Below are 12,826 nucleotides of genomic sequence, written 5' to 3'. Positions count from 1 at the left end.
CTTCAAATCAGGTGAGAGCATGGGGGGAAGTGAACTCCCATAACACTGTTGGAGGGTCTCCCTGACCCCATATTTCTTCTGCTTCTCTCCCTCACACTCTAGCTTCCCAAAGTGGTTTTAAATAATTAAATTAATTACAGGCTTATGCCTGTAATTAACTCTAGCTACGTAGGAGGTCCGTGGAGGACCATGGTTTGAAGCCCAGCAGAAAACTCCAAGAGACTCTACCTCCAGCAAATAGCCAGACTAGAGATGTGTCTCAAGTGGTAGAAGACTAATGGTAAGCAAACAATCCTAAAGTACAAGGCCCTGAACATAATCCCTGATTCCAGCACACACGCAAAAATCAATCATTAGCTTATTGAGTTCCTTTTTCCTAATTGGTGCAGATACTGGCATGGATTCTAATAAGAATGAAATACTCTACAATTCTATGATGGGACCCAAGAATTGGAGGCAAATTGTTAGGGAGTTTCGAAGGAAAATGTGATTGGGAACCACTGCTCCATTTACATAAAAAGAGATCAACTTCAGGCCTGAATCAGCACTAGATTCCAATAATAACATCAATAAGCAAGACAAAGCAAGAAGGAGACATTTCATCTAAACAAGAAGATGGTAGTAAAAGCAGGCACTTAATCATGATCTTGCCCAACACCTAGTACTGATAGGCCATGGTATACATGACTAGACCAAAAGATCAGACCCTGCTTTTAAAGAGTGTATAGAATTCAGTCAAGAGATCACAAACTAAGAGTCAATGACTGGAAAGACAGATTCATTTTGGGGGTGTATGTACAGTAAAAAAATAAAATAAAATGGAGCCAGGCACCAGTGGCTCACGCTTGTAATTCTAGCTTCAGGAGGCTGAGATCTGAGGATCTCGGTTCAAAGCCAGCCCAGGCAGGAAAGTCCTTGAGATTCTTATCTCCAGTAAACCACTCAGAAACTGGAAATGGCTCAGTAGCTCAAGTGGTAGAGTACTTTCCTTGAGCTGAAGAGCTGAGAGACAGCTCAGGCCCAGAGTTCAAGCCCCATGACCGACAAAATAAAAATAAAATAAAATAAAACAAACTGGGACAGGTAAACATCTGAATTGATTCCCAATTGATTCTGATTTTTAAATCAGAATGTTTTATATAAACATGAGTCAATTCAGCTAGTCTTAGAAAGATTTGAGATCTGATATCACTGGTTCAGATTCTCCTTCTGGCAAAATAGTGAACAATTTATATAGCTCAGGAGTGTATGCTCTCTCTCCCCTGTAACACACTCACCACGCCCTACTGTCTCCTACCCCTTTTTTTGCTTACTTATATCATCTACCTGACACCTAGCCTATGGCTGCATGGAGAGGATGTATTTCTTCATAACAATTAATACATAGTAGTATATAAGAAATGGTATATAACTTCATCAAATGGTATGTACATCATCAATCATAAAACTAAGTCACATTATGTGTTGACTGTGTGTCCAAAAGTACTACTAAAAGCGTTACCTGCAAGCTCTTAATCCTCACAACAAGCCTGAAGTAGACACATCAGTGTCCCTGTTTCTAAGGTGGAAAAATAGAGCCCTAAAGATATTAAATACTAGCCAGGTATAGGTGGCTCACACTTATAATCCTAGCTACTCAGGAGGCTAATATCTGAGGATCATAGATTGAAGCCAGCCGAGGCAGAAAAGTCCATGAGACTCTTAACTCTAATTAACCACCAGAAAATCAGAAGTGGAGCCATGGCTCCAAGTGGTAGAGCACTAGCCTTGAGCAAAAAAGCCCAGGCCCTGAGTTCAAGCTCCATGATTGACTACAACAACAACAACAAAAAATGGTATTAAATACTTTGGTTGGGATTTAGGGTGTTTCCATAATGGAATCAGGACAAACTCAAGCATATCCACTTGAGAAAAGAAGTAGAATTCTTTTCCAACAGACTCTATAAATCATCATTTCAGATTGGTTTGTCTGAGAGACGTCACAGCGGAGGAGAACTTTGAGCAGAACCGTTTGTCTCTCCTTCCTGTCCTCTTAATTTTATTGTCCTTTGTTTGTGAAGCAATATAGTGCTGAATATTGCTGTAGAATGATCTTGTTAACACAGGTTGTATTGCCTATGTTGGACTGCCTTGAAATAAATTGAGCTTTTAAGGGGGGTAGAGTGTGGGATGCATGTGGCATTAATCATGATGGTCTTCTGACTGTCATTTACCTAGAGATTGAATGTGTTTCCTTCAACATGGAAAGAGGGCAGATGATATCTATGTGGGAGATGGGGTTCACTACTTGCTCTTGGGCCCTGGGTGAAATTTACATCCTGGTCTTGGTTGGCTTTTCTCTGTGGAATCAGGGATGAAGAAGAGAACATAAGAAAGTTACCTTCTATATAGGAAACAAGCCAAGAGCTAAGGTGACAGAATGCCTGGCAAGGTGCCTAAACAATTGATCCAGTACTTCACATATCAAATAAAAAGAAATGTTAAGACCAAGCACAGAATGGATCAGAGCCTGGGAATTTGTTAAGGACAAAGATAAATTCATACCTGATGAGCCTAATTCATTTTACATTTTTTTTCTTACTTTCTTGGCTTGCGTTGTTGTCCATTAAGTTTGAGGAGCAAGCACCTTTACAACTTCAACTAATATCCATTGTGAAAAGATGAGAGATTTCATCAAGTCCTGAGTCAGAGTTTTAATGGGAAACTGAAACCCTCAGAATGTAGATGAAGCAGACACCTTAAGAAAATCCAGAGAATAGTGGCAGGCTTCTGGCTCACCTGGAGAGCCTCCCTGTTATGCTAAAAACTTGGGAATGTGGCTCAGTGGTAGAGTGTTTGCCTAGCATACATAAAGCCCTGGGTTCAATTCCTCAGTACCACATAAACAGAAAAAGCCAGAAATAGTGCTGTGGCTACAGTGGTAGAGTGCTAGCCTTGAGCACAGAGAGGCTCAGGGACACTCACAGGCCCTGAGTTCAAGAAAAGGTACTAGCAAACATGGGCAGCGTATATGTGAATCTTTCAGACAAATTTAATGTTGCCAAGTGTGATAATGTTTGAATGCTTTTAGGATCATTTAGGCAGATGCATTATATTTTTCTTCTAATCTTTTCCTTTGGGGCAATGTATAGTTTAAATGTTAAGAGGATGTCTGATGCCCAAACAACTTCATAGTTATAAAGACAGCCACATGTAGTGCAATTGATACTATCATATTTTAGTTTACACATTTTTAAGTTTGTAATTATTTGTGCTCCAGTGCAATAAAAACTCTTGTTTATACCACTAAAATTTTTATAGATATACATTATATAATGCACTTATAAGGTATATAGTACATATGTGCATATTTTAATGTTTATAGTTTTTATAGTTTATATAGTGTATTATTATATTTTGTATATATCTTATTTTATATATTATATGTGATTTTATATATATCATATACATATCCTTATATTCAAAAGTCATGTTTTGAAAATACCTTAATTTTCTCTAAACATCTAAAAATACCTTTGGAATATCCACAATCCTCTATATAGTCCAAAGGTATATATTTGCTTGAACACAAAGAAATCTCTGCTTGGACCAGCCCCATGAGGACTCTCAGACATGGAGTCTGAACCCAGATTAATCATTCGGAACAAATCTCTTTGCCTGAGACTGGAACAGCCCTCTTGAGAGAGCCACAGTACAGTCTCCTATAAATAGGAGATCTGTTGGCCTGAGGCTTAGCACCTGGCTGCCTCTTGTGCAGTAGAAAACAGTCACTCCTGTTATTAAAAGCTAATCTTAAAGAAAATTCAGGTAGTCAATAAGTTAGGAAATTTTGCTTGACTACATATCTATAAGATAATTTCTCACTACTGGGATCTATGTGGCATCCATTAAAATTTGCAATTTTTCCACATTTGGGGATTCATTACCAATTATTTTCTCTATAACTACTGATAGAATAGTGAATATACATACATATGGAAATCTATACACATACAGACATAACACACATACACACACACATATATATATACAAAACCATATACATCGATTCTCTAAACCAGAGCTAAGTTCTCTACCCAGACAGAGTCATTTTGCTTTGCATTTTTGTTATTTGTATACTCATCTGCCTCTTCTGCTAAAATGTTCCAAGAAATCAAGATTTATCTCCAATTCTTCTTAGTATTATGTAAAACACCAAACACTAACCACATGAATACTTAAATGAATAAATAAAACCACAAAATATCTACCGTGCTAAATCCTTCCATCCTCACAAGCCATCATGTATAATTTTATGAGTCCCTACGGGGAATATACAAAACAGTAATGGGCTGGGCAAAAACAGATGGACTCTACAACAACTCTACAACAATGTTTTCTTAATTGTGATCATATTAATGAATGAATCCCCTATGATAAGAAAAGATACCAGATTCCCTTATTTGCAATATCTAGTATATGTATGAGTCAAGCGGAAAAGGGCAGATAATGTGATGTTAGGAAAATGAATCCTTAGATATGTATTTTAATGTTTTTTCCTTTCATGCATTTGTTTCTAACGCATTTATAAGATTATCTCTTTGTAGCTTTGTATGTCCCTCCCCCACAGTATAACCCCTGCTTTCACTATATTTGATGTCAGTATAACTTGTAGAGGAGATGGGGAAAAACAAGTCTAAGGATACAGGTGGACCTGTTGCAACAATGAGAAGTACAAGTTGTCATGTCGAAAACAAGCTTTACAATGTTGGTGCGGGGGGGGGGGGGGGGGGGGAATCCGGGAGGATTGGGTGGGGGGGGAGGCTGGGAAGGGATATGAAGGGTAAACAAAGGAGGAGGCTGCAATGCTTGCTAAGAAATGTATGCATTAACCTGCCCATGTAATTGTAACCCCTCTGTACAGTGTGTTCAAAAAAAAATTAAAATTAAAATTAAAAAAAAAGAAAAGATACCAGAAACATCCCAGTGAATGTCAGCCGTCTTTCTTTAATAGCAGAATTTGTAAGCTAGCTTTATGAAAATATACCACAATATTGATTTTAAATATTTTTAAAATCTCACTGGCTATGTGAACATTCCTAGCAACATATAATGGTCATTCTGAGTGCTAAGTAATTGACTCTACTGCCTAGGGAATATACAGATACTTAAGAGTTGTCATCACTGACAAAGAATACAAAATGATTTCAGGGAAAGACAACAAAATAACTTACTGTAAGAGTCAATCAATAACTGAAATCACCAGCAATTCTGTGTTGCAAAACCTGTCATACAAAACACTTAAAAATGATGTATAGAAAATTATCATCCTTCTCTATCAAATTTGGTAATAAGTATTAGGCACTGAGGGTAGGAAGTTTGATTAATAAAGTTACCTATTTTTTAAACTTAACCCCCACTGTATGTGGGAGACAAAAAAATCATCTAGGAAGGGGGTCAGAACTGATTTCAACATTAAAATCAAAGAGCATATTCCTTCAAATACTCTTTTCTACTTCTTCCCTGCTGTTCTACCATTTAAGCAGCTCTGTCAAAGAGGTAAAAGTCAGATTTCAAAGCATTTCTAAGAACAAAAGCCAAAGCTTGGGTTCATTCTTAACCTTATTAAAGTTAACATTCTTTTTTTTTTCTTTTTTATTGGTCATGGGGCTTGAACTCTGGGCCTGGCGCTGTCCCTCAGCTCTTCAGCTCAAGGCTAGTGCGCTACCACTTGAGCCACAGTGGCACTTCTGGCTTTTTCTGCTTATGTGGTACTGAGGAATTGAACCCAGGGTCTCATGTATGCAAGGCAAGCACTGAGCCACCTTCCCAGCCCTAAAGTTAACATTCTTAACCTGACTGTGTCATAACGTTGATCACACAACAGTTGCTTCTTCTATATTATATACCACAGCAGCCACCAAAATAAATCATAAGAACTTGGTTTTATAAATGTGGCCTCAAGATAGGATTTTTTTTTGGGGGGGGGGGGGGAGGGCCCAGTCGTGTGGCCTGAACTCTGGGCCTGGGTACTGTCCCTCAGCTCTTCAGCTCAAGGCTAGCACTCTACCACTTGAGCCACAGCGCTACTTCTAGCTTTTTCTGTTTATGTGGTACTGAGGAATCGAACCCAGGGCCGCAAGCATGCAAGGCAAGTGCTCCACCACTGAGCCACCTTCCCAGCCCCAAGATAGGATTTTTGAATGTTTTCATTAACCAACTCTGAGTTGGTAAGAACTGAAAATTTACTCTGAAAAGGACTGAGAATATGAGTCCTTACTGGGAGAACAAAAAAAAATTGTTTTGTGAATTGTAGTGTAGGTTAAGAGCAGTTTTTTCCTTCATAAAGATAAGAGCCCTCTAGGATCATCAGTGGTGCATTAAAGCAAAAAAGATCAGGGACAGTGTGCAGACCCTGAATTCAAGTCCCAGTACCAGCACTAAAAAAAAAAAAAAAAGTTGAGCCACACACACTGGTGGCTCACGCCTGTAATCCTAGCAATTCAGGAGGCTGCGATCTGAAGATGGTGGTTCAAAGCCAGCCCAGGCAGGAAAGTCTGTGAGACTCTTAGCTCCAATTAACCACCAGGAAATCAGAAGTGGAGCTGTGGATCAAGGTAGTAGAGCACTAACCTTCAACAAAAAAGCTGGGGGAGGGCTGGGAAGGTGGCTCAGTGGTAGAGTGCTTGCCTTGCAGGCATGAGGCCTTGGATTTAATTACTGAGCACCACATAACCAGAAAAAGCCAAAAGTGGCACTGTGGCTCAAGTGTTTGAGCGCTGGCCTTTAGCTGAAGAGCTGAGGGGCAGCATCCAGGCCCAGAGTTCAGGCTCATGACTGAAAAAAAAAAAATGCTCAGGGACAGTGCCCAAGCTCTGAGTTCAAGCCCCATGACCAAAGGGGGAAAAAAGGTGATTTAAAGATAGAATGAATGTAGGCAGTTATAAATAAATAAATGCATGCATAAAATTTGTCACTGTCCTATTTTGAATAAAAAGCCAAAACATTTTTAACATCTTCGTATTTCAAGGATGCTAACTACAATTCTAGTGGAGTTTTGAATAAGTATAATGTATTTTTAATCATCCCAAAAACATTTACTCTGAAAAAAAATGTATGCACAGAAGTAAAATGTTCCAGGCAAGGTGAATGATAAAGATTTATCTCTTTAAAAATCAAACAGCACTTTGGCTGACAAGGTAAAAGACACTGAAAAATGTACAAAACCACATGCACTTAAGAGACAGGCTTTCTTCAATGACTAAGAAATGTAAAATACATCACAACTTCTCCCCATCCACCATTTACCATCACTCAGGTGAATGTTCCAGAGACCAAGCATGTCTGCCTTCCAACCAACTGGCAAATTCTTCGGAAGCAGAACCCTTGTTGTATATTGAATTGTGTCCCCAAAAGATGTATTCAAGTCCTAACCAGCAACACCAATGAACAAGAAAGAGGGTCTTGTTAGATATAGTCAAATTAAAAGTCACTAATTTGCATGGGGCCAAATCCAATGACTGATGATCCTTATTAAGAAGGACACCAGCTGGAAGCCAGCCCCCTGGGGCAGGAGTCAGTGAGACTCTTACCTCCAATTAACTACCAAAGAGCCAGAAGTGGAGCTGTGGGGCTGTAGAGCTATGGCTCAAGTGATATAGTGCTTGCCTTGAGAAAAGGAAAAGGAAAAGGAAAAAAGGAGGGAAACTTGGGCATGGTGACACAAAGCACAGAGAGAAGGTAGCTATGTGAAGAGATGAGGGCAATGCTACCACAAGCCAAGAGATGGCAGGGGCTACCAGAAGCTGGAAAGGCAAAGGGGTTCCTATCTTAGAGGCTGGACAAGGATAGCCCCACCTGTACTTTAACTTTGGCATCTAGGCTCCAGATGTGCACAAAAATAAGTTTCTGGTTTTTTTTGTTTTGTATTGTTTTATTCAATCGTAGGAGGTGAACTCAGGGCCTGGGTGCTGTCCCTGAGCTTTTGTTCTCAAGGCTAGCACCCTACCACTTTGAATTACAGCATCACATTCAGTTTTCTAGTAGTTAATTGGAGTTAAGATTCTCACGGACTTTCCTGCCTAGGTTGCCTTTGAATCATGATCCTCAGATCTCTGCCTCCTGAGTATGAGCCACCAGCACCCAACAAGTTTCTATTATTTTAAGCTACCCAGCTGTGGTACTTTGTTATGGCTTGAGAAACTAATGACACTCTAAGTCATCTTGTTGACTAAAGGGAAAGGAGGAAAATGTTGTTGGTTTGGGATGTTATTTATCTCTTAGAGGATAAATTGGACAATGGATTCAGAAAGTTCCTTAAAATGCTCTGCCCTTGGTGTCTAGTATCTAATAAAAGCATGTCTCTTTCCAAATCCCACTGAGAAATATATCTCATTCTTTAGAGGAATACTCCTGATTCCTAGGGGGGAGGAAAGATCTTAAAATAACATATAAAGACAATAATAACATCATTAAATAAACATATCTCTTTGTTTCAAGACAGAATCTTGCTCTGCAGCTCCAGTTGGGCTCAAACACAATCCTCCAAGTGCTGGAATCACAGGCATGCACCATGTCCAACTTTACCACTGCATATATTCAGGTGGAGAATTGTATGTCATTTGCCACATACAACAGAGATTACTATTTGAAAGGCAGCCAAAGATAATTTGACATAACTAATACATGTTCTAGAGAAGAACAATGCTCTTCCTGTGGCTGAAATCCTATGTTAAAATTAAAATGCTTTGCCTCAAGCTACACTTATATTCCTGGCAAGGTAGAAAAATAGATATTAAAAATAGAGGCCCTGAACATATCAAGGAATTTAGTAGTTTCACCTGTTTAAATTAACATGGTCTGTTCAGCTTTTTAAGCTTTAGTTATACCAGCATAAGATTGTGATATTATTAACATTTACTATTTAAACCTAATTAGTGTATCTTCGGAGCTAGGAGAAATGATGTGCTCATTCAAAATCTTAAGCCCAACAATGTAGCAAAAAGGATATATCTTAAGCAAAAAATGTCTTTCAGAAACCTTGACAAGGATCATAATTTAGATTAAAAAAGCTGACAAAATATATACTCAAAAAGAAGCTGAAATGGAATTATGTAGAAGAAAAGAACTCGCACACCAGGAACTCTTAGGCACATCAGAAAATTCTAACATATTTTAATACAACTTCCATCACTGACTAAATTTAGAAAGTCACTGCAGTTTCACCAGTATAGATTACTCACAAATCTAATTTTTTCCTTGATTTAAAAGTGCTGCCAAGCCAAGCTGTCATCTCTACCTCAGGTTAATTTCAGAAAACCTGCTCTTTCCAGATGGCATCAAGGAGAACAGGCAGAGACGGAACTCAGATTCACGTAGCATCTGTCTTCATGCAGAGCACAGAGGTGTTAGCCTTGAGGCCTGCTTTGGTCCATTTCTTGAATTAGCATTCTGCTATGGAATTCTCTAGGCTTTTTACATGTCATGTTTTTCCACATACAGATTACCAGTGCCACCCTGCAGGCTTCCAATAGTCCCCTACAAACTATCTGAACCTCCTTTCTTGTAGTTGAGAAGATACAGCATAAAATAACAGCACACCTTGTCTCCTGAAAGCATCAAACATCAAAATTACTAATGGGGTGCCCAAAAGCTTACCTGTCCAGGTGAGTGTGTTGGCACCTCAGAGATCTTGACATTTTGTACCTCCATGAGGTACTGTTCATCTATCAAAACATTCTCTATAGTAATTACATGATTGTAATAGATAGATAGATAGATAGATAAAGATAGCTGTGCCCCAAAACCCCTTTTCACGAGCAATCCCAGAGTCTTGAAAAGTGCAATATGGCATGAAATTCTCAGCTTTAATAATCAAAAAGCTGCCTATCTCCAAATAGTGGAGCATATTAACCCAGAGATGTTACCAAGAGAGAATAACCCAGTATGAATAAACAGAGCTGTGTTATTAAAATCAATACCCATTAAAACTTCCAGGCAAAAAAAAAAAAAAGGAACCTGGTAAGAAAAATTCAACTTCTACATTTAAACCTAGTATTCTCAACCCAACTTGAATATTGAAATTATCTAGGGCACTCTTTTTTTAGTGTTGATGCCAAAAATCTCACCCCCTACCAACTTAATCTAAATCACTGGGATTCATTAAAAGCTCTCCAAATAATTGTAATGTTCAATTGGAATTGAAGATTGTCCATAGACAGTAAGGTCAACAAACTTGTTCTACATAAAGAACCGTATTATAAATGTGGATCTGGGCCACTTAGTCTTTATCAAAGCTTTACAATTCTACTTGCTTTGGCACAAAATTAGCTACAGGCAATATACAAATGAACAAGTATGGCTCTGTTCCAATAAAGCTTCTTCATGAATTTTGAAATTTAAATTTTATACAACTTTTACATGTGACAACATACATTTGTTTTTTTTTTTTTCAATGATTTAAAAATGTAAAAACCAAGCTTAGAGCAAGTGTCAATGGCTTACACTTGTAATCCTAGCTACTCTGGAGGCTGAGATCTGAAGACCATGATTTAAAGCCAGCCCAAGCAGAAAAGTTTATGCAACTCTTAATTCTAATTAATCAACAAAAGCCAAAAGTAGAGCTATGGTTCAAGTGGTAAAGTGTCAGCCTGGAGCAGAAAAAGCCAAGCAGGAGTATGAAGCCCAAAGTTCAAATCTCAGTAGTAGAACAAGCATGCAAACACATGCATGCACATGCACTCACACACATATACATACACACAGACACACTCTCATACACACACAATTCCTAGCTTACAGGCCATATAAAAAGAGGTGGCTGGCTAGATTTGGTTAGCCACAATCTGACGTATGATTTGAACAGATCTACTTAATCATTCCTCAAAAGTATTTGCTCAGTGACACACTCAATCAGTTCCAGAAAAGACCCTCTTCCAAGAATGGATACCTTCTGATTCCAGCTGGTCCAGGCCATAGGAGGCAGCTGTATTAGCATGGCTAATAGATGGAACTGTTCTCTCCAATGGTAGCTCAGAAACAGGAAGCGTTGGGGAAATGCTGGGCACCTCTTCCATTATTCCAGTGAGTGTCACTGGAGAGCTCAAAACTGGTATAAACTCATTTGGCCCTGTGATGGTGTCCATTAGATCTGCCAAACACAAAAGATAAAACTTGGGCTACACATTATTCATTATGGAAAACATAAACATGTGCATTCTCATTTTAAGCAAAAAAAAAGGACTAACAAAATGAATACCTCATTTACACTAAGTTAACATTTAGCCTAGCTCTTCTTTTCCACATCTTAACAGCTTAGCTACCCACAGCTATCCATACTTTATTACCCAGGAGAATATATTACCTAAATCAGAACTTTATTTTTAAATGTTAAGCTCCCATTTATTTTATTGACAATATTACAGATGTTGCAAGAAAACTATTGTAGTCACATTAAGAAGTTAAAGGCAGGAAATTTTTAAATATATGCCAAATTCTACTTTGTAAGAACCATGTATGTTTCCCAAAATCATGGCAAAGTGCCAGTAGAGTATGGATATGTGTGGCGAACAGGCTCCTTTCATGGCTTCCAAATATAGCTCCAGGCATTCCCAAGTCTATAGATAGTAGTAGTAGTAGCTTGAAAACATAGCTGATCTAGGAAGGCCCTGATTTCAAACCCCTACCACCACGAAAGAAAAGAAAGCCTGGCTGATCATAAATCTTTTAAGGTGATTTTTCAAATGTAGATTTTTAGCTTTTCACACATTCCAACTTTCTAACTTGGGATCTCCCTGGTCTGAGAAATAATTTTTTAAAAGCTCCCAGAACATGGAACAGGGTCTGGTGAGAATATAAGTTGGGGCAACCATTTAGGAAAGCAGACATTGGCTCTTAAAGTCAAATAGTCATACACCTCTATGGCCAGCAACTCCGAACCTAGGTTATTCTGGGGAGGAAATCCTCCACACAGAAGTAGAGGTGTGGTTTAAGGGACAGAGTGCTATCCTTGAGCAAGAAAGCCAAGCGAGAGCGCAAAGCCCTGAGTACCAGAACCAAAAACAGAAAAGAAACATGCACAAAGTGTTAGTGGTAACAATAGTTACAGTAGCAAAACCTAGAAATGACCCAAATCCAATCACCAGGAGAGTAGACAGCCGGGTGAATAAATATGCTGCATTTTTATAGTGGAATGTTACACAGTAGCCAAAGGACAACAGACTATATGGTGGCAGAATATGAAGTAAAAGAAGTAAGTGTTCAAAAGCCTGTCTATAATACAACACAGCCTCACTTCGGTTCCTTACAGAATAGATCCACCCCCAACACACTGAGCCCCATTCCCTCCCTTACAGACCTTCTGCAGAAGAGGTGACTTCGTGAGACAAAGGGACAATTGTGGTGGAAGCTGTAGTAGCCAGCAGCTCCCATCCTCTGGACCACTGAGTGGCAAAAGCAGCATCAGGAGCAGGTGACAGGGACCCCTTGCCTTCCTCAATCTCACCACTGTCCCTGGTAACCTCGAGGATGGCCGTCTGCTCTTGTGACACCAATGGTAAGGTGGCTTCTGGGTCTTCCACAGCAGTCGTCATCTCTTCAGTGATGATGTCTTAAAGTGCATGGGGAAAAATTTTTTAATGGACCAAATCCCCATACTTAAAGTTACCACATGATGAATAAACGGGATAAGATTATAGCAGCTATGTCAAAGATTGGGAAAGCCCAAAGGAAAAATTCAGAAATCAAAGGCTCATAAAGAAATGTCACTGTTGGTGCTTTTAAAGGTTGTAGATCATAAGAGGCTGAAATATAAAAATTGTGATTTGAAGTCAGTACTGGCAGGAAAGTC

At 38.9% G+C, this 12,826-nt stretch overlaps 1 protein-coding gene across 3 annotated transcripts in view; it reads right to left on the bottom strand.

The window, feature by feature from the left end:
- Positions 1–12,826, bottom strand: part of Armh4 (armadillo like helical domain containing 4) — a 119,437-nt gene that overhangs the window by 84,796 nt on the left and 21,815 nt on the right. For all 3 annotated transcript variants that reach the window (XM_070032758.1, XM_070032741.1, XM_070032749.1), the window contains exons 3-4: positions 12,335–12,586; positions 10,928–11,128 (exon numbers count right to left, since the gene is read on the bottom strand). In XM_070032758.1, coding sequence (XP_069888859.1) covers positions 10,928–11,128; positions 12,335–12,586 — 453 coding nt within the window. The remainder of the gene's footprint in view (positions 1–10,927; positions 11,129–12,334; positions 12,587–12,826) is intronic.

The sequence above is a fragment of the Dipodomys merriami genome, unplaced genomic scaffold (assembly GCF_024711535.1).
Source record: "Dipodomys merriami isolate MVZ:Mamm:240054 unplaced genomic scaffold, mDipMer1.0.p SCAF_1, whole genome shotgun sequence".
NCBI classification, from domain to species: domain Eukaryota; kingdom Metazoa; phylum Chordata; class Mammalia; order Rodentia; family Heteromyidae; genus Dipodomys; species Dipodomys merriami.
The sequence above is the reverse complement of the archived record's forward strand: the minus strand, read 5'-3'. Positions and strand labels throughout refer to the sequence as shown.